Genomic DNA, 21,106 nt, shown 5'->3' with positions numbered 1-21,106 from the left:
TTATTTCCAGAGAAATAACGTGTCATCTCATTGTCGCTTATCTCATTGTTGGATAACGTTGTGCGAGGGTGAGAGAGAGGGGGAGCTCTCTCTCCCTTCCTCTCCCTCTCTCTCTCTCTCTCTCTCTCTCTCTCTCTCTCTCTCTCTCTCTCTCTGTACGTCGTCCACCGCGCCGCTTTCGCACGTGCGAACGAATCAATTTCCCGCGTTTGTCGGGTCTTACGCAATCTCGCCAAACTCTCCCCCTCCCCGGGGAAATAATGCGATATCGGGCGACAAGGGGCGTGCGATTGCGCTGAGAAATTCCGGGGGAGTGAATTTAAGCTCTTTACCGTGCGACCGAAACTTGCAGCAGCTCTCGCGCGCAGCGCGCAGCAACAAGCTCTCTCTCTCTCTCTCTCTCTCTCTCTCTCTCTCTCTCTCTCTCTCTCTCTCTCTCTCTCTCTATCTCTCTCTCTCTCTCTCTCTCTCTCTCTCTCTCTCTCCACAAGGGAGCCTTGTGAATACTGCGCGCGTGTGGCGCAGTTGTGTCGCGCTCCCCCTTAAATATTCTCTCAGGAACCGGCTAGACTCCGGGGCGCGCCTGAGCATTTTCCGAGGGCTCTATGCATTATTATTACTAAGGACGCCGGCATTAAATTCATACGCAAGGACCGTAAGACTATCAGCAAGGGACGGATTTTTAACGAGAAGCGAGCAGAGCGAGGCCGGCAGCGGCTGGCCGGCCTTCGTCCAGCCAGGTCCTCCCGCAGCGCGGCTGTTTCAACACGCGACAAACTTGTTTCGAACGAAACATCTGTGAATTTTCGATGCCAAAGTTCAGCGCGCGCGCGCTCGTCGAAATCTCGTGTGGAAGAGACCGCGTGTGTATTTTTTTTCGTCAGCGAGCGAGTGCGAAACTCAATCCCGCGAGCACGAGTCGCGCGACAGAGGATTTTCTGCACACGGCGAATCCTGCTCTCTCTCTCTCTCTCTCTCTCTCTCTCTCTCTCTCTCTCTCTCTCTCTCTCTCTCTCTCTCTCTCTCTCTCTCTCTCTCTCTCTCTCTATCTCTATCTATCTCTATCTCTCTCAGTAGTTGCCGCTAATGGGAGGAAATAACAGTCTCTCTCGCCATTAACAACTCTGTTATTTTAGACGTAACTTTCTCCCAACGCCAAGTGTCTCGAGTGTCTGTTCGAAAAATGTCTCGCCAGGTGCTCGTCGTAATCAGGTGCGTCGATTCCTGCCGCGCGATTCGTGTCGCGAAGAGACGATCGCGCTTATTCTCGTGCAAAGTTCGCGAGCGCGAGCGCGTTCTCTCTGTGTGATGTAGCGTACCTGTGAGAGGAACTCCGAGTAGGATCGGTAGAGCTTCCGCGGCTTGCACCAGAGCCCACGATCTGGCAAAGTGTCTGGCCCGCAGTCTTTCCAGAGCTAACATCTTGAGGGAGTAGAGCGCGCCGCCGAGTGAAGCGCCGTAAAGCCCGGAGGCCAGTACAAGTCCGTGATATCCTTGTACGCTACCGAGCGCCACTTGAGCTATGGCTTTAAGCAAAGAGGGGGAACCTAATTCGAATCGCTAGGTTCTCGAGAACGAGCAATCTTCGATTCTCTACGTCTACGCGAGTTGTTCGCCTGCGAAACTCGAGCAACGTACACACATACGCGTGCGTAGGTTTGACAGGTAGCTACTCGTTATACACAAAACTCTGAATTTATCGGCAGGAACGTGCACGGGGGCGACTCGAGCCCGAGGGAGTTTCGTCCCTGAATCGGACTTGGTTCCGATACAAACTTTGTTTCTCCTCGTCATTCTCGTAAAACTCTCTTTCTGTAAAACTCTCGAATTCCCCGCAACACTAATTTCTCCGGAATTCTGCTCGAAAGAAGAATCAACGGACAAAGGAACGGGTTTGCAGGCGAAGCGAGGCAACCGGGGCTTGCCGGGAGAGAGACCGGGGGCGTGAAGCAAATAAAAGAGCGAGAATGGACGATCGTAGTTCGAAGCGAGCAAAGATTTGCAATGTTTCGACGTTTGGTGATCAAGCTGTGCGCGTCCCGCGCGCGCCGCGCCACCGTCGGCGTCGATTAAACGTGAGCGAGCGTCTCTCTACCGCAGCAATTTCAACTCGCGCTCTCGCGCGGTTAACTATGGAACACGCGGCTGCGAAAGTAGCCGCGCGATCGGCGAAAGTTCGGACGAGGAACGACCACGAGGAGGTGTGTACTGACCGACCCCGATGAGCGCCGCTTGGCAGAGATATTGCCTGGACACTAGGCACTGAGCGGAAGGTCTGGCGGTAACTACCCCCCAAGCCGCGCATCCCAGAGCCGCCGCCAAGCCCAGACAGGTCTGCAGCAACACCAGCGCGCTCGCCTCCAGCCCGTCCTGGTAGCCTTGCAGTGCCTGAAAGTGATGTTTCTCATTAAGGGATCGACGCCGCGAAAACACGCCGCGCGCGCGCGCGCGCCGGCTACGGATCTGACCGATAATGCGGACAATGCCGCGCCGCTAATGACGCTTCATCACTAATATCGATTATCGAAATTGGCTCGTCTCTGTGCCGTGATTAGAGGCGAGGGACAGAGAGAGAGAGAGAGAGAGAGAGAGAGAGGATCGCACGATTTTGCGAAACTCGGGGGCTCCATCGATTGGCGCGAGGCGAGCTCTCTCTCTCTCTCTCTCTCTCTCTCTCTCTCTCTCTCTCTCTCTCTCTCTCTCTCTCTCTCTCTCTCTCTCTCTCTCTCTCTCTCTCTCTCTCTCTCTCTCTCTCTCTCTCTCTCTCTCTCTCTCTCTCTCTCTCTCTCTCTCCTCTCTCTCTCTCTCTCTCTCTCTCTCTCTCTCTCTCTCTGTCTCTCTCTCGCCGCCCCGGTATGAGCGTGTGACCGTAACTTGCAGACACTCTTTAACTACCAGAGCCGTAATAACTATTAATAACTGCTAATATCCTTTCCGCAAAATAGATTATGTGGTCTTAGGCGAGACTTGCGTCGTTAACCCCCTCGGTGGGAAATACGTGCCACCGGCGTCGCCGACGGCCTCGCAGCGACGACTACACCGGCGCGCGTTCGGTGAACGCGAACGTGTGTTCTCGTCAATTTTCACCGAGACACACACACACACACACACACACACACATCAAGGTGATGGGAGGCTGAGATGCCGACGAGTTTCGGAGACGCAAACTAGCGCGAAAGTACGCGATCAAGTAAAATCCGCAAAATTGCCGCGTCTCGAGCTTCAAATTACTATCCTGCTCGGTGTGACACCTCTGCGGACACCTGGTGTCCACCTCGCTGCTATCACTCGTGAAATCACTCATGGGTTTTCTTTCCAGCGAAAGTTACTCTGCTAGTTTAGTAAGTAAGCCTAGCTAAATGATTCCCTGTACTGGTCATCGACGGTCACGCGCGAGGTCGTTACCCTCTCCAAAGGATCCCGTACAAGGATCGACACGATGTGTGACTCTCGGACTCGGATTCGTCGCGACAACTCGCGAAATAAGACTCTGGAGAACGAAAGGAGAAAATGAGATTCGGTCGATTCGTCGAAACTTCGATCGATCTTCGATGTCGGTGCCGCGCGCGAAAACGCGCGAAAACGCGCGGAAACGCGCGGCGGCTCGCGAGCGGCCGTTATTTCGCCCGGGGAGAGTCCGGGCACTGTGAGTCAAAGAGACACACACGCCCGGTCCTCTCGCTCTTCTCCCTATCGCCGAGTGCACTTACAATGTAGAAGGCGGGGGTGTAAAGACCGAAACCGGCAGCGCCAGCGGCCAGCATGAGCATTCTCACAGGACGCGATCCCAGAGGACTCAGGTCGACCAGCGGCTGCCTCGGTACCTTGTTCGCGGACTTCTTCTCCTTCACTTTGCCGCGCTGGTTCTTCAGATGCAATATGGCGCGCCGTTGCGGGTGGTACAGCGAGGCACTCCGGTAAATCAGCCCCAGGAAGAAGGCCAACGAGAGTGCTCCCGTTACCGATTGGAGCCCCAGCCTCCAGCCCAGCTTCCTGCGGGAACACAGCGCGGGCGCGCGTTTATGATCTTCTCAGCTGACGCGGCTCCTACATCGAGCGAGTCAAAGTGCGCCTTCGAGAAGAAGGTTTGCTGTGTTTTCTGATTTTATTCCTTTCGCCACTTTTTGCCGCCGTTAACTCGGAGCCTGCCATTCGCGAATTACCGTTGCCGTCGAATGCTTCAACATTTGCGTTCAATCGAGTCTACGCGCGTTTCATGTACGCGGATACGGATACGAGATTGTCGCGACGTGCGTGATTTGTTCTTTGCTTTTCTTTTCTTTTCTTTTCTTTTCTTTTCGCTTAATAATTCGATACCTGCGATACGAGAGAGAGAGTCGAGATTAAACGACCGATGGATCCGTCGCATAGCCTGGATGGAATTCTTCCGAGATGCAATTCGAGCGCGGAATTTATCGGTGCGTGTCCTTGGAAAGACGTGATCGATGGGGTCGCGGTCGCGATCGCGGGAGATGTCGTATACTACCATCTACTAGCAGCAGATGCAAGAAGCGAGGGTTGAGGGGAGGGGGGAGGGGTGGGGAGGCGAGGAAGCTTGACGCAAACTTTGTAAAAATTTGCGTAATTAGTTTGACGAGATAATAAGAAGCCGCGGCACCGTGAACGATGAAGTTTAACGATCTCGCGGATTTTTAAAGTTCAAACATTATGCGTCATTATTCGCGCGCAACTCCCGCAACTTGTAATAAAAGTTGCGTAATAAAATAGCTCTCGCGCGACAGTGATATAGCGATGCCATTTACGATGCGTGTGCGCGATGCTCCCATATTATTTCATTACACGAGCAGTTGCAAAGTTCACACGTGTACAAATAGCCGGGGCGCTTGCCCCGGCCCCGGCCTCGGCCTCTCGGCGATGTCGCGCCTTCGTCGCGACCGGAGAAGGAAAAGTCCGCGGCGCCGCGCCCTTCGCCCGCGCTCCCATGTCGCGTTTATTCTTCAAGCCCAATTTGACAGGGGAATGTATTAAGCTTGTCAAGTATTAACAGCCCGTGGATATACGTATATGCTCGACATTGCTTATATGCTTTAATATTTTCGTAGCGCAGTCGGACCGCCGTTCCGCGACGGCGAATTGCGCTTACCTCAATATTTCAGCAGAGCCGAATGAGGAGGGATCCGATCGTAACATGAAACGCGGCTGAAAGGAACGAGTTTGTTCGAGAGAGAGCGTTCGGCAAAACTGAAATTTAATTTTCCGGGCATTTTCAAAGCGCTCCCGCTCACACACACGCGCGTGTACACCCGCGTGTTTTTTTCTGAATCGATAATTCTCTCGACACTGTAACGATCGGTTCGGTTAAAACGATCAACGGCTGGAATTTGCGTTACTCTCGGTAATATCTCGAAATAACAAGCGAGCCCCGCAAGAGTCATAAAATTATAACAGCAAATTGTAACAATATTTATGGGTCAAGAGATAAGGGGGGCGAGAGGAAGGGCGGGAGGGAAGGGGGGGAGAAAGAGAGAGAGAGAGAGAGAGAGAGAGAGAGAGAGAGAGAGAGAGAGAGAGAGAGAGAGAGAGAGAGAGAGAGAGAAGGGAGAGAGAGAGGAAAGAGAGGAGATTTTCAAAGGAAAAAGGCAACGTTCGCGTTTAAATCTGGGCATTAAACGGCTAGAAGAAATTAATTAAACCGTTAGCCGGCGGAATTAACTCTCGCGCGCACCCTAATTATATTCAGAAATAGAATTATTTAAACATACGGAAATGCTTTCTCCCCCACTTTTTTTCCGTTTTTTTTTTTTTTATTAAATCCATTATGGACGCGTTTCTCCGGCTTTAGCCCCCTTGAGTGGAAAATACGCGCGGACGCAGCCGTAAAATTTTTTTTACGTCCTGCCATTTGTACGCCGGTGGAGAGTATGCATACTCGCCCCCTCTTCTCCCCCTGCCTAACGTGCGCGCGCGCGCGCACGTAAGGATATTAAAATAAGAAATAAAATAACTACGCGACGAGGTGGGTTGGGGTGGATTACGCGCAGACGGTCTTCTCCGTGCGTATTTAACGTATCGATGCGACGGCAGGAGTGTTGCGCTTTAACTCCTCCCTTGATCCTTTGGCGCAAGGATAATGAGGCAGCGGCTCATGACTATTCATAGTACATATTTGGTTTTTATCGCGCGACTCGACCCGTTATCCGCGCGCGCGCGCGCGCGAACGGTAAAATTTATTTTTCACGGCGCGGCGTGCCGTGCCGCGCCTTTTCTCATTCGCTCGCCATCGAAAATGCAACGTGCATTAAATGTTCATCATGCATTCGCGGATCGACGATCGCTCGATAACGCACGGCGCGTGTAAAAGACCGCATCGTCGAATGGTCGCTACGCATTCGATGAGTTTTCTCTACAGAGGCAGAGCAGAATCCGAGAGAGAGAGAGAGAGAGAGAGGGGGTGGGAGAGGGCGAATTACAAAAAATGCCGACTAGTGGTGGCTCGCTGTTGCGTTTGCAATCGGAGCGCGTTTTCACGTCCGCGAGTCCGTGTCATTACTGGCGGAATTATATCTGCACTCCCACACGCGGTCTTTTTTCGCTTGGAACATATTGCTCGCTCTCTCTCTCTCTCTCTCTCTCCTTCTCTCCCGACCCGACACCGTCCTACGCGCCACGGTAAACTTAAACTCTATACCGCATGCGACCACCCACGCGATATAACGCGTAGGGAATCCACAATTCGCCTGCGTCACGCGAAAATGCGCCGTCGAATTTGCGACAACGAGGGGAAAAACAGGTGCGCTCGTGCTCCGTGACAATTAGACAGCGGGGATAAATATAATTTCCGCTCGATTGAAAAATTATTTTATTCATATTACTCGCGCGGTATACTGTCGTTTCTCGCTCGAGCGATTAACAACACCGCGTCGCTCTCTCGGCTCGACGTTACGTTACGCAAAATATGCGACGCACGATAACACGCGGACATATATAACGGCGCGTTGCATTATATTAGTCTCGTTTAAAATAATATTCAGCACGTACTATGTGTTCGGCGTATTGATTCGACTCGATAGATTTGTCCGACGAGCGGATAAACAACGTTCGGACCGTCGAGGGTGATCCTCGATTAATTTTTAACGCGCTTGCACGATGCTCTGAGTCACGGATTAACGAACGTTTCCTCCTTGGGCTGCGCTTACATTTTTCAAGCTTGCTACAAGAGAAGCGCGGTTTGCGATCTCGCGGAGGAAAAAAAGAGGGGTAGGAACAGAGAGAGAGAGAGAGAGAGAAGCACGAAAGGATGAAGTAGAATCCACCGAAAAAGGAACAAATCTAACATCACCGCCATAATCACGGAAGAAATTCGCGGCGGCCGGTGAACCGTATCCGCATTGCGGTGCGATCCTCGCTACGCGAGGATAGAACACGAGGATTATCCGCGGTTGATTTCAACGGGTAACGGTAACGTTTTAATCCGGAAACGAAAGCTCAACGGCCACACCAAGACACTTGATAAATCTAATAATTTGCTCTGAGAGATTCGCGCACGACTTGCCGTGAAATCGCGGCGATCTCCTTCGCGAGAGATGCGGAGGACGAGAGGTTGGGGGTTTCCCAAGATCGAGGCGCGATTTCGTCGTCGCCGTTGTCGATTAAAATTCCGATATATTTTGCAAGTGTCATATATACCTCCGGTATATATGACACTTGCAAAATTTCCGTAATACAATCCAGCCCGGAGTGTATCACGCCGAGCCGTCGGACAAACTTGACCAGTTACCGAGTAAGCCGTATCGACTTAGCGAGTTGCTCCAACAACCTGATGATATTACGCCCGCTGCTCCAGAAGAGCCCGATCTCTAATTGGATATGCTTTTATATGACCGGTAGGAGCCGTTGCGCGGTAACGGCAATTAAGCGGCGCGTTTAATAAGCCACATCTCGCTGCTGCAACGATCTCGCCTGTGTCTACGCGCGCATGTGCGAGAGAGAGAGAGAGAGAGAGAGAGAGAGAGAGAGGGAACGAGGCAGCGCGAGATTCGTACCACGTTCATAAATATTCGCTCGTCAACTCGGCGTATCTGCGGTCTTTCCACGTCCGGTCCTTCGACATGGAAGGAATCTTCGGGAGGACGTACACACGCACGACGCGGTGGCAATCGCGAGCGATATTTGCATTTCCCGCATTCATGCAGAGTGAAACGAATCGAATCGATGCTACTAACGAACCGCGCTTTTGCTCATCGCCGAACTCGAAGCAACCATTTCGGCGGTGGAAGATATAAATAGAGCCGTAGGCGGGAGGAGACGGGAGGAGGCGAGAGAGAGAGAGAGAGAGAGAGAGAGAGAGAGAGAGAGAGAGAGAGAGAGAGAGAGAGAGAGAGAGAGAGAGAGAGAGGGAGAAAAGGGAGAATGTCCGAAGGGGCTCGAGGCCGAATAGAACGTTCAATTATTTCACGTCGAATCTGCTCGAGCTGTTTTTGTGTCAGGCGGCGACGCGAGCCAGTCAGCGCGCGACGCTGTGCTGCACCCCGGGACATGCAGTCGCGCGAAAACCTACGATAAAAGGGTGGACCACGAGCGCGCATTGAAAGCAGTTTCGCCCGTATGTTACACGCGCGGCCGTTCGTCGACTTCTCGTCGTATGCGATTTGTTTCGGCAGTCATTGTCGCCCGGCAGGTAAATATCGCGTTACCGCCACCAGCAAAATTGATCGTTTTCGAGGACGGGCGCTATTACACGAGAAACGCTAGCGCGGCATCGTCTCGACTTCCGCGCGCTCTGGTGAAAAATCTCTCCGGTACTCTGCCGGGGGACCGAGATCTGTCTTGTCGGTCGTATTTTCCAATCTGGAAATATCGAACGCGCCGCGGTAATTAGTCATCCCAATGAAATTTCGCAGCGAGGCGGCCAAGTTGATTTCAGTCAGATTTTCGCGCGCGTTAACGGTCTCTCGATTTTTCTCTCTTCCCCCGGAGCGCGGCCTTGTAATTTCCTCGGTATTGTTTCGCGCGACGAGAAAATAACGAGTGATATTAAATTTGCATCGCGGATGCACGCGCGCGCGCGCGCGCGCGCCCACGCGGGCGAGGAAATAGCGCGGCCGAAGGTTAATTGGCTCGCTTCCGCCCGGCTTGCGCGAGATATCGGGCCGAGAGCAGCGGCATTCCTACGCTCTCTTTCTCTCTCTCCCTCTCCCTCTCCCTCTCTCTCTCTCTCTCTCTCTCTCTCTCTCTCTATTGGTTAATCTATCCGCGCGTGTTTCTACACATAATACATGCGATAACTCACCCGACGGCCTCCATATAGAAGACGCTGAAGAGAGCAATTCCCACGCCGGTGCCGGCCTGCACCACCATCTCGACGAACTCTCGCCGTTTTCTGAAGTAATTGCCTAACACCAGACTGGCGGTTTCCCTTACGAGGCCGGCCCCGGTGCCCAGCACCAGCCCGTAGCTGTGTCGCATTTCATATAAGAGAGGGAGGGGGAGAGAGAGAGAGAGAGAGAGAGAGTAAAAATCGCACGCGCGCGTACGTACAAAGCCCCGCGCGAGAGTCCACCGGGGTTCGTCCGCCGCGACGAAGGGGGGGATAAGTCGACGCGCGATTTTGATGGAAAAAGCGCGACCAGCGCGTTACACGTTACACGTTACACGAACCGGTGTGTCGCTGACGTTTCCCGAGGGGTTTCCCCGAGAGAACTCTGATATCGAGCCGCGGCAGCTCATTTTATTTGAGAGCCTCTCGCGCCTTTTTATTTCGCTAACGTGGCTCTCTCGCGCCACGCGCTTACGCGCGATCAATGGAATACCGTTGCGCGCGTTAGCGACACAATAAAGTTTGCACGTGAACGCGGAAGCGGAGGCGCACGCGCGCGCGCGCGCGCGCGCGCGCTTTGAGAGCGCACCGCCCGCGTCGCCGAGCTGTGTAATTATTGTATTACGCACCTAAGGAGCACTTGATGCATCTGAAGGGCGAAGGAGGTGAAGAGCGAGGCCAGGGCCAGCACCAGGCCGCCGATCACCGCTGTGAGCCTTGTGTTGCCGCGACGACACGCGCCGACGACCAGCGGCGCCGAGCCGCGGGAAACCGCGGCGCTCAACGCTCCTGCCCACACTGAAACAATGTGTCCGAAGATGCTGTTTATTCCGCGGGAAGGAGGGGGGGAGGAGGAATCATTAGCGCGCGATTAGCGACTGGGTCCTGCTGCGCCACGACGCACGCGGAGCAAGCCGCGGCTCTCTTCGACTGTCTCTCTCTCTCTCTCTCTCTCTCTCTCTCTCTCTCTCCCTCTCCCTCTCTCTCTCTTTCGCTTTTTCGCACCGACCGACAGCGAACGAGACGAGCTCGTTTGAGCTGATTGATTTGCACCGAACGCTAACGAGGAGCGCTCGCAAAACACCCCTCCTTCCCTGCGGAAGGCGTGCTCACCGAGCAGCACACCGAAGCGGGGAATATGTATTTTCGCGTTTTTCGTATTCGCCGATGACCGCGCCTCGGTTCGGGAAATCGTTCTTCTTGGACCTCGCCGCTCGCGGTGTCACGCGGAAAATGTCAAAGACAAAAATATTTTTCAAAAAAATATTCGTTCCGACACACCGGCACACAGTTTAAAATCCCGTCAAACTGTTTTCTTTCATTTGACGACGTTGTTCGCGAGCGCAACAATTTCGCGGCACGGCCACGCCGCTCTCTGCCCGTTTCGCGCCAGCGCCAGGAGTCAGCGATTTCTCGCGAGAGAGAATTTGTTCCCGGAGCTCTCGAAATATTTAATAACCGGATACCCCGTTCCAATCTGTGTATCGTTATTTCAATTTGTTCCTTCATTATAGGAATACCCAACGATAACTGAATATGGCCGGAGGAGGCACGGAGGAGGCACGGAGGAGGAACAAAGTTTTTCCTTCTCCTTTTACCGTTCACGAGCTCGATCCTTTGTTTTCGACCGAGTCATCAACGTGCAGATTTATCGGCCATCACCTTCTAATTACTCCCAAGGGAGCATCGGATTTCGCAATTACGAAATCCCCTGTAACGTGAACTACGTGAAATTTTCTTTGAATAACGTTAGATCGTTAAGGGCTGTTTACGGGTGCGACGGTGCGTCGATGGCATTTGGGCGTCTCGGCGCCTCCAAATTCCACCATGATCTCCCGAAAACAATCATCGGCGAGAAGTGATCTCTATTAAGAAAAAAAAGTTGACTGTTATTTACGAGCGAGAGGAATAGAATCAATCGCAAACCCGTCCATCGACACGCTCGCAAAAAAACAAAAGAGAAGAAAAAAAACGAGAAAACGCGCGCGTCGCGTCGCGTCGCGACGAGGAAGCGATTTCCTCGCACGAGTTCCAAGCGCACGAGCGCGATAATCCACGTTAAAATTTTTGCACCCAGACTCGCGACGGCGAGAGCGAAAACTCGGATATCTGAAGGAAGAGGCTCGATATATATGCATCGCGCGCGCACCCGAGGCACCGCAGGTACGAAGACATCGCGCAGCGTGAAACATGAACGTCGACCGATTTAATGGCATCGCGTCAAAGCGCACTATAGCTGATCTCTCTGTAATGCTAAAATTGGACGAGGCTACGTCAATCGTATCGACGTATATATCTCCTGTAATCTCGTAAAAGCACCACTTTTTACCCTTGTACTTGGCGAAGTGGCGGAACACCTCTCTCCCTCCCTCTCTCTTTCTTTCCCTCTTATAAATACCGTGCCAAGTTCGCAAACGCGCCGAGGCGTTTCGCATAATCATATCCTCCGCACGACTCAGGCACGACAGATATGAATAATCGAACCGAAACGAGAATTTACTCGAATTTATACACGACGACGGCGATTCAGGCGGCCCCGCTGTCTTTCTACCGACTCGTTTCGCCTATTTGTTCATCGTTCGTTCGTTCGTTCGTTCGTCCGTCCGTCCGTCTGGAATTTCGAGTATTCGGCAAATGTTTTCAGACAGTCGCGAACGACACCGACGACGACGACGACGACGACGACGACCAAATTTTCAGGCGCGATCCCGGCGCGGATCTCTACTGGAAATTACAGGATATATTACGCGGGATTAAATCTTAATTAACGATACGATCAAATTCCCGATACGCCAAGACATTGGGTTGATTAAATAAGGAAACAAGTTTTCGCCGTTCATTTACACGAGTGTCAGGCTGAATTGAAACGTTTCAATTTCAGCAAGAAAAGTAGCCGGCTAATTAAGCGTAAAATTGAATTCTCCAGCGAGAAAAAGCTCGGCATAATTAATCGAGAAAGAAGAAGGTACTGTCAGGTTACTTACACATTTTAAGCTTCAGTTCTCGCGCAGACGCCTCCTTCGTTGTTTTTGCTCTCGCTAGTTTAACATCCAATTAAATTCTCGCTTGGAAATAATGCGCAATAATTAATCCCCGCGTAATATCTCGTCACTCGCATAAATCATTTCGAGTATTAGCTCGAAAACACGATTTAAAAGAGCCCGCGCGCGCTCACAAAGTGGTACTTCTGCCGAGGTAAATTTTCACTTGGAAGTATGTATCGTGGGAAGAGCAAACGCTCGTGCGACCGTGCGAATGGGTTTGCCGAGAAATTCAATACATTCGCGAACGAACGAACGAACGGTCAGCCCGACACGCGTGCGAGCACACCTTCGCCGTGTGCGCGAGAGCGTTAAGAAAACGACCCGGCGACGGCGAAATGTGCCCAAGGCGCGACATTATATCCAAAACGAAAGAGTCGACCTCGCACACATCGCGTCGCTATATCCGCGACGCGAGTCGCGTCTTTACGAAAACTACCACCTGCCGTGGTGCCGTGGTATGCATGCGTGCATAATTACGTGCACGACAGCACGCGAGCACGCGATGCAGGCCCCCGCGCTTTTTAACCCGACGTGTTGCGCATGTTTTCGAATTTTTCGCCAGAGAATCGCGTGCGCTCTTCTCTCTCGCATAAGTTCAAAAATGTCGACGCTTGGTGCGCGAAGTATATACAGGGTGTCCCACAGGCTCACCGAATGCCTCGGTTTCTCTCTCTCTCTCTCTCTCTCTCTCTTTATTTTTGTTTCATGTTTCACGATGTTACATATATAAATTGTTAGCGTATTTGATTTCGAGCGATTCATCCCTATCGATTTGACGAGCCGCGCTTGACGAGCATCGTCGTGCCAAACGAGCGAGATTTGAAAAGTAATACACCGACGGCCCAGTTTACGCTCCAGTTTTAACAGTTAAACCTGCTGCCGAGTAATCCGGTATTCGGGATAAAACCACTCTCGATCGATGAAGGTACCCTCGGCGAGCGACCCTCGGAATGAATATGCATTGTCCGGTCTTGTCGCGACTTAGGAGAGCTTTTCGAAGAAACCTGAATATTGGCGTGCGCACCAGAGCTTCAACAGGTAGCGACTTTGGCGACGTTCTTGCGCGAATAATTTATGAGGCTGGACGCTTTTAGCGCTATTTGCGCAACGCTCGGCCAAGCGCGGGGTGATGAACTCTAGCGCTCTCGCCCTCGCTCTCGCTCTCGCTCTCGCTCTCGCTCTCGCTCTCGCTCTCTCCTGCTCAGGATCTCCCGGATTGGATTTACAGGACGCTTTTGAGCGGCACGTTGAATTTCTCCGCGAAATATTTAAGAGCCCTTTCACGTTCCAGCGCGACCGCCGATGATTGTCGGTCTACCCGTTTTTACCCAAGCCAGATGGAACGCGAATGGGACACCGTTTTCCGTTGATAATCGTCGCGCCAATTCAATCAACGTCTCCTGGTTATACCCGAACGCAAACGCCGTATCCTTTATTTCGCCGTGTCATTCGTTACCCGCGTTACCGTTGTGTGTTAATTATTCGCCCGATGGGTTCGCCACGGAGAACACCGTTTGTTACACCAGCAACACAAACGGAGACCTCGGAATAAATTATCATTAAGCAGACGTCGCCTTTTCAAATTCTCGCAGGGATGAAACCGCGTTACACTGCAGTGCAGCCGCGGCATCATTTCCGGCTCGTCGGTCTTCTTTACGGAAAGAGCAACCAGCGATCCTGTCTCGTGGGCGTGCGCTCGCGAGCAAGCGACGTTTGCGTCTCCACCACGTATAAGTACTCGAAGAGCGGTGAACACAGCGGGGGTTTATGTTTCCTATTACCACGGCGCAATGATGTATGAGAGAGAACACGTCATCGGACGGGGCAGGATAATTTTTCAAAGTGAAACGAACCGCGCGGCGATGACACTACGCTTTAAATACGTTTCTCGAGGGATAAAAGGCCCTTTTCACGACCATCTTAGCGCGCATCGGCAACAAGGAGCACGGCTGGACGATAGGAGGTAGCCTTTGTTCCCGCGCGCGCCTGTCTAGTCCGTCATTACGTATTTCTCTCTTGTACCGGGACGCTCCTCAATGACGTCTCTCCTCTCCTTGCGAGAAACCGCCGCGCCCGCTCGTTCGCTCACGCGCCTGCAGCGACTATATTCCCCCTCCCCTCCTTCTCTCACTCTCTCTCTCTCTCTCTCTCTCTCTCTCTCTCTCGCCGCTTTTATCCCCGAAGAATATTTTAACTACACTTTCCCAGAGTTGCCGAGCGTAAGCCTGGCGATGTATTTCGGCCTCGATAAAAGGCTAGTCTAACGCTACATCATTTCTCTCTCTCTCTCTCTCTCTCTCTCTCTCTCTCTCTCTCTCTCTCTCTCTCCCTCTCTCTTTCTCCGCCGGTTTCAAAGGATACTAGCTCGAATTACATTTTCCACAACTGCTTCCGCCAGCCAGCCAGTCAGCCAGCCAGCCAGCCAACCAGCCAACCAGCCAACCAGCCAACCAGCCAGCCGACGGCGATTGTTGCCTCCTCAGCGAGCAATCTCCCTTATCACCGTGACTAATTGTCGACGATTCGAGATTAAAAAATGCGAGAAATGTTCCCATAAGCCGCAGCAACGTTTCCTCCCTGGTTACAAGAGCGATTGAAAATGAAGGTCCATTGTTTAAGGAAGAAGGAAAGAGAAATATTACCTTGACGAATTTTAAATACAAAGTTCCATCGAGGAACGAGAGATCTCCAACGTGGAGAATTAGCAGTTTGTAAGAAGAAGGGCGGTGCGCAATTGCATTTTCGTCGAGAAGAATCCGCACCGAATTACTCGACGGAATCCCCCGCAAATTTACCTCCGCTAATTCAGTCGCTCTATATATTTTTTTTCGTCACGATCGTTTTTAATGGACTGATAGAAAGTTAGCGTCGGTCTTTCTCTCACAGGAGCCGTGTTTAACTCGGTATTTCTCGGTAACGCAGTAAAAGCACCACCGCGCGGAGCGCTTTTTATCAAGTGTACCTCGCTTTTATTGCGAGAGAAAGAGGACGAGAGATAGAGACAGAGACGCAGAGATAAGAAAGCACACTGCCAATATTTCGATTGTCCTCGGAAATCAATTTGAGTGCTCTCTCTCTCTCTCTCTCTCTCTCTCTCTCTCTCTCTCTCCTCTCCTCTCCGCCATTCGACGAGGGAAACGTTAGATAGGAAAGAAACTTTCGCGAGGAAGATCCGACGCGATATAGCCTGCGGCATATATTTGAGATGTATATATAATCGGCCAGAGGACTGATGGAATTGAAGTTGGCTTTTCCTTAATGAAAATTCTATCCGCCACTTTTCCGGGCTTTTGTTTTGACCCTGCCATATTGACCGTCTCGGAATAATTTACTCCCCGTGTAAAGTCCTCGCGACGTTCAGCGCGGCAGATACGTTCGATGTTTTACCGACTATCTGGGTATCTTTCCCATAATTAAAACTAGCCGCAGTTGTCTCATGAGATACGAATGCATGAGAGAGTGCAGTCTCTCTCTCTCTCTCTCTCTCTCTCTCTCTCTCTCTCTCTCTCTCTCTCCCCCCCTCCAATACGCGGTAAATAAAAAAGGCACAAGATTATTCTTATGGGAGAAAGAGAGACGTGATAAATTTCATGTCCGCAGTCTCGTAATATAAGAAGTATGACGTTCGCATCGATCATACCACTCCCACGTACACGTAACGCTACTTAATGTTAGCTCGGTTAATCAAATCACAAGTTGCAACGTAAACTAAATGCAGTTGTGGTATATCGCATGTGACGTGTACATATATAACACAGTATACGAGTATACAAATATAAAATGCAGCCGTCTATAGTCTCGGCGACGCACAATCGAGAATCATTTATCACACGCGTCCCGAGTTCTTCCATCGAGCGTACCTGTCCTTTTCGACCGGAAATTCCTTTCTTTCTGCGTCTTTTCCATATTTTGTAATAAGATTTTAGTTGAAGGGAAACACGAAGGCAGGAGGGAGCTGTACGAGCCAAGGAATTTATTGAAAAATGAATTCCGTCTTGCATACGAAAAACGAAAGTAATCAAAAGCGCAAGCTAAACTTAAATTGAAAGCAAGAGAATTTAACAATACGGATGCGTGCGTGTATATGTAAAAAGTTACTAAAGCAAACAATAACTCGGAGCTGCGTGATGGGGCGAAGGGAATGTAAAAAACTTTACCGTTGAAATTAAAAATCTATAGTATTTTCACGATGGCCAGAGAAAACGAAAATTAAATTTGTCGGCGGAAATGGAAATTACATCGTGGAATATAAAAGTTTGGAAATTTTCGGGCGGAAAATATAAAGTTTAATAACCGATACTCTGTAAGAGAGACAGTGGAAGGGAAGGAAAGAGAAGAGGGGGAAGGAGTGAACGAGAGTGGACGAGAAGGGAATGCAATTCTGTGTACCGATCGATATTTATGCTCAATATGTTGATAATAACAATTCCGCACCGCTTAAGACCATACACCGCAGTATTTCACAAATAAAAAGATTAAAATCGCCCAACGGATATAGCGGCACAATATGCCTGTAAGCATTAAATATTTAAGTGAATGTTAACACGCAAATAAACCGAATTCCACTCGCAAGGCATTTAATATCGGAAATTAAAAGCTCACGATATATGTGTGGGTGCGTGATTGAAAAATCGATTCGACAAGGAATTTAGTCGGAACATCACCGCCCTCGCCCCCCCCTCTCTCACTCTCTCTCTCTCTCTCCCTCTCTCTCTCTCTCTCTCTCGGTCTGTCTCTCTGTCTCTCTCTCTCTCTCTCTCTCTCTCTTTTCTTCTCCATTTTTCTCCGTCACACAAAATAATCCTTCTCCGCCTTTTTGTTGTACGGTCAGTCCCAAATATTAGGTCAGAAAATTATTACCCGAAAAAATGTTCATTCCTAGACATCGAGAGAGAACTTATTGCTCCGTTTCACAGACGAGTTTCTTCGTCCTAGAAGCCACATTAAAAACGCGCGAGCACAAAGCCATGTCGTGATGATTCGCCGTAGACTCCAGATATCGACAGCGTGCGAGCATCGTTTATACCGCAGCGGTACCGGTCTGGCGCTAATTACTGAAGCATCGTCAATACTTTGTCGACTTTCTTTGAAATATTGATGGTCCGACCGACGCGTAGCGACGAGGGCGGTTGCCTCCAACTTTGACGACGGCCAAAGAACTGGATAACTCGCGCGAAACTAGGTCTATCTCCGGTCGGGGGGAGGGGAGGGGGAGGGGAGGGGGGAGAGCGCGCATCCCCGCGACGCGCGATTCTCGACGTGCATCAGCGTTGCACGTCGGCGCGGCGATGCATCGCCCCGCGTGCGGTATATCACCGGAAAGAAATCCTCGCCCCGAAGCTTCGGCCGCCTTACGTCTTTCCGGCTTATATATACCGATCCGCCGCGTACCAGCTCGGTCGCGACCGCCGGCGCCGCTGAGAGAATATCGGTCATCAGGATCACCGAGCGACGAGCAACACGTCGGGAGCTCACGCCGTTTAGCAGAGCGCATACGTCTCGCAACGCCGCGATATCGCATCTGTCACCGCGGGATCGGTCCGTATCGATCTCTCTCTCTCTCTCTCTCTCTCTCTCTCTCTCTCTCTCTCGCCGCGCGCGCCGGCGAGACACAATTCCGTATTCGTACGAAAACAAGCGCGTGGCGCGCGCTACAACGCGTGTAAAATTGGCCGAAATAATTGAAATATACACATATCTCTCTCTGTACGCCTGCCTCTTTTTCCCCAGTCCCAATGTGTCCTCCATGTGCCATTTTACTGCATTTATTTGCGTCAATTATTTCGTTCATAACCGCGCAAATCGCTCGTTGCACCGGATACGGGGAAGACCTCGCTCGTAATTGTCGCGGATAACCGACAGAATCGCGAGAAGGGGGTGGTTTCATTAAATCATCGCTGTGCCACGAGAGCTTTAATTATTCACGCTTATGATTAAATCTCGCGTTAACAACCCCGGCGTTGGAGTGATAAAGAGAGTTATTAGGTTGCGCAATAATGATGCACTATAAGTCGTAAGACGAGATTGAGTTTCGATGTCGTCGAGACGAGATGAAATTTTCGAGCGGGTAACAAAGTGGCGAGTTAGCAAGTCCGAATAAGCAAGCTGCAACGAGGCATTCTAAAAGGATTTACAAGAGGACTCTCCCTCTCTTTCGCCGCAAAATTTCATATACGACTACGTGAAACGTAATTTTCATCGTTTGCAAAATGAGTGTAACTTGACTTTATCTCGAAGAGAATCGAGCTCTCTTTGTACTTGAAGGAAATTAATAAATCTTGCGCCGCGCGCAAGATCAAAATGAAATTTTTTCCCGCGACTTATCCTTCCGTTGTGCATTTATTACGGCATTTATTAATGAAGCATCTTTCGTTGATGATACGAAACCGTCCGTTCGTTTATTCGCTCGCTCGTTCGTTCGTTCGTCCGTTCGTTCGTTCGTTCGTTCGTTCGTTCGTTCGTTCGTTCGTTCGTTCGTTCATTTATTCCCACCATTTTCGCGCTTTCCAATTCTCTCTCTCTCTCTCCCTTTCCCTATCCTTGTTTTCTCATCCCGGCTACTCTCTCTTACTTGGAAACGGTGTTGTTGGTGCAACTCGCTTCCAAACAGGAGATGAGCAATTTTCCACTCCCGAACGCGAAGCTGTGTGTACATCGCCGGTTCTCTGAGCAAGCCTGACGTTGTCGTTCAAGCAGCAGTAAATCGATACAAAGTCCGATATCGTCCTACGATTGCGGAGCTAGTCCCTAAACCGGCGTGATTCGCGATAATGACACACTCCCACGCGCGAGTATGGGACTTTCAAACTCGATCCTGTGTGTGCTCCTCCAAGTAATTGTCAAATCCATCGTACCGTTAACGAGAGACTCTACGTACATTTCCTTCGCCGTTCCTACTTACTAACGTCGAACACGCGAATAATTAGACACTGAACTGATATATGTATATTACTAACCAACACACACATATCTCTTGTTTAATCTTTTCTGTTCTAAATTGCAATTCTCATTTGAGAAATAACTCTCTCTCTCTCTCTCTCTCTCTCTCTCTCTCTCTCTCTCTCTCTCTCTCTCTCTCGTGTAACTTTGATACTACCAGATGTACACACAACCGCGACTTGACTCGTTCTAAAATCTTAAAAATTGAGCTATGGACCACGCGCGAAATACACGCGACGAGTAGAGTAGAAAAGTAGACGAGCGGAGCAGCTCGAGTTACTTCGAGCGAGTTAGATCGATCGCAAAAACTGACTGACATCCATTTACCAAGAATGTAAGAGGTCTATTCTTTCATGTGCACTTTCCTGCACAGTCGCTACACTCGTAATGAAACAAGCAACGAAGAGAAGGAACGAGGGGAAGAAAGAAAGGCACGGGTAAAACGAACAAAAGCGTTATTTTCGCGATAATGCAACTCGTAAAGGGGAAAGAAGATTCATGTAACAGATCTACGTAATAGGTGTCGTAATTTTCTTCTCTTAAATTTCCGCCGCTTCTTCGCCGACTGGAAGCCTTGAAATCTCGGAGCGAAGAAAAATATCGCAACTCTTGAGCTTGAACGACGTTTTAACGAACTTTTGACGACAAAGGGCAAAGTGGAGTTTGAGGAGCGAGCGATCAACAGCCGATTTGATCGATCTCTGCATATACTCGTTCGATTCACAGCGACACACTGAACAATCGTGGACGACAGACGTCAGTAGAACGATCAATACTCCCTGGCCAGAATTCGCCAGATCCTCCCATGATTTCATAAATCCGCTCGGCGAAAGATTGCAGGCGAAATCATCCGTAAAGAGAAAAGCCGCTCGCAACGTCGATGTTCCGCGACCGCGCTTGCACGTAGATACAGTGCAAGCGCCGTAATCCCGAGTAATTAATGCAAGAGCGTGCTCGGATTATCGAGACTCTCGACGTGCTGTATTCCAAGTAATTGAGTTCGTGTGTAAAACATTAAAGTCAACTGTTGAACGGCGATAGCCGTCAAAGTCGCAAATTTTCGCGAACGAAAGGCCAGCTCAAGAGGAGAGAACTGTTTGCCGGTCTTTACCGCTACTCAACTTCATTACGAAACTATTTCAGCGAGCAAAGTGATTCCGCAACTTCACGTTCCTGTCAAATAACACGAGTCGGAGAAGACAGACAGAGAGAGAGAGAGAGAGAGAGAGGGAGAGAGAGGTAGAGCTCGTTGCGCGAGCGTTGCGAGAGCGTATCGCTACGAGATACTCCAAAAAGACGCGCTGAAAAGACGCGCGCGCTGATCCACCTGCAGCGCGTCCTTTCAGCAGGATTTATCGCGAGACATCTCTGCCCGACATTCTCTCTCTCTCTCTCTCTCTCTCTCTCTCTCTCGTTAGCATTTTTCTTCTCCCTTCGCGACTCGATACACTCGATACACGAGAAAAATTCGCATCGGACCTTTTCCAAATGCCACTCCCTCCCTGCGGCCTTCGAGTTTTCCTCTCGTCCGTAAACAATTTTCGCGCGGGACTCTCTTTCCGAGCCGAGCCGAGCCGAGCCCGAAAGCGAGTAGTCCGGCGCACGCTTTACGCGGCAAGCCGGAGTGCAAAGGCGGAGTGAAAGTCACCTGCTGCGCGCGGCAGCGGCAGCGGCAGCGGCAGCGGCAGCGACCGCGGCGCGTGCCACTGCACGTTAATCGTACTTCGGCGAAAAGCTCCGCCGGGGACGAGGCTCGCGCGGACAGCCGGCTGTCCGTGGCGCGAGTTGAAATATACCACCGTGGGGTATCCCGGGACACACCGGGAATCTCCTCCAACTCCGACGG

General features: G+C 50.9%; 1 protein-coding gene across 3 annotated transcripts in view; it reads right to left on the bottom strand.

The window, feature by feature from the left end:
• The window catches only part of LOC105192700 (monocarboxylate transporter 2), a 66,941-nt gene that overhangs the window by 851 nt on the left and 44,984 nt on the right, over positions 1-21,106 (bottom strand). For 2 of the 3 annotated variants that reach the window (XM_011156997.2, XM_025299806.1), the window contains 5 exons: positions 9,907-10,075; positions 9,251-9,415; positions 3,711-3,993; positions 2,214-2,388; positions 1,320-1,526 (listed from right to left, as the gene is read on the bottom strand). In XM_011156997.2, the coding sequence (XP_011155299.1) occupies positions 1,320-1,526; positions 2,214-2,388; positions 3,711-3,993; positions 9,251-9,415; positions 9,907-10,075 (999 nt within the window). The remainder of the gene's footprint in view (positions 1-1,319; positions 1,527-2,213; positions 2,389-3,710; positions 3,994-9,250; positions 9,416-9,906; positions 10,076-21,106) is intronic. The other variant, XM_011156995.2, reaches the window with a different exon arrangement.

This window comes from Harpegnathos saltator, unplaced genomic scaffold (assembly GCF_003227715.2).
Source record: "Harpegnathos saltator strain DR-91 unplaced genomic scaffold, Hsal_v8.6 scaffold293, whole genome shotgun sequence".
Classification (NCBI taxonomy): domain Eukaryota; kingdom Metazoa; phylum Arthropoda; class Insecta; order Hymenoptera; family Formicidae; genus Harpegnathos; species Harpegnathos saltator.
Note: the sequence above shows the minus strand (reverse complement) of the source record. Positions and strands in the feature narration are given on the sequence as shown.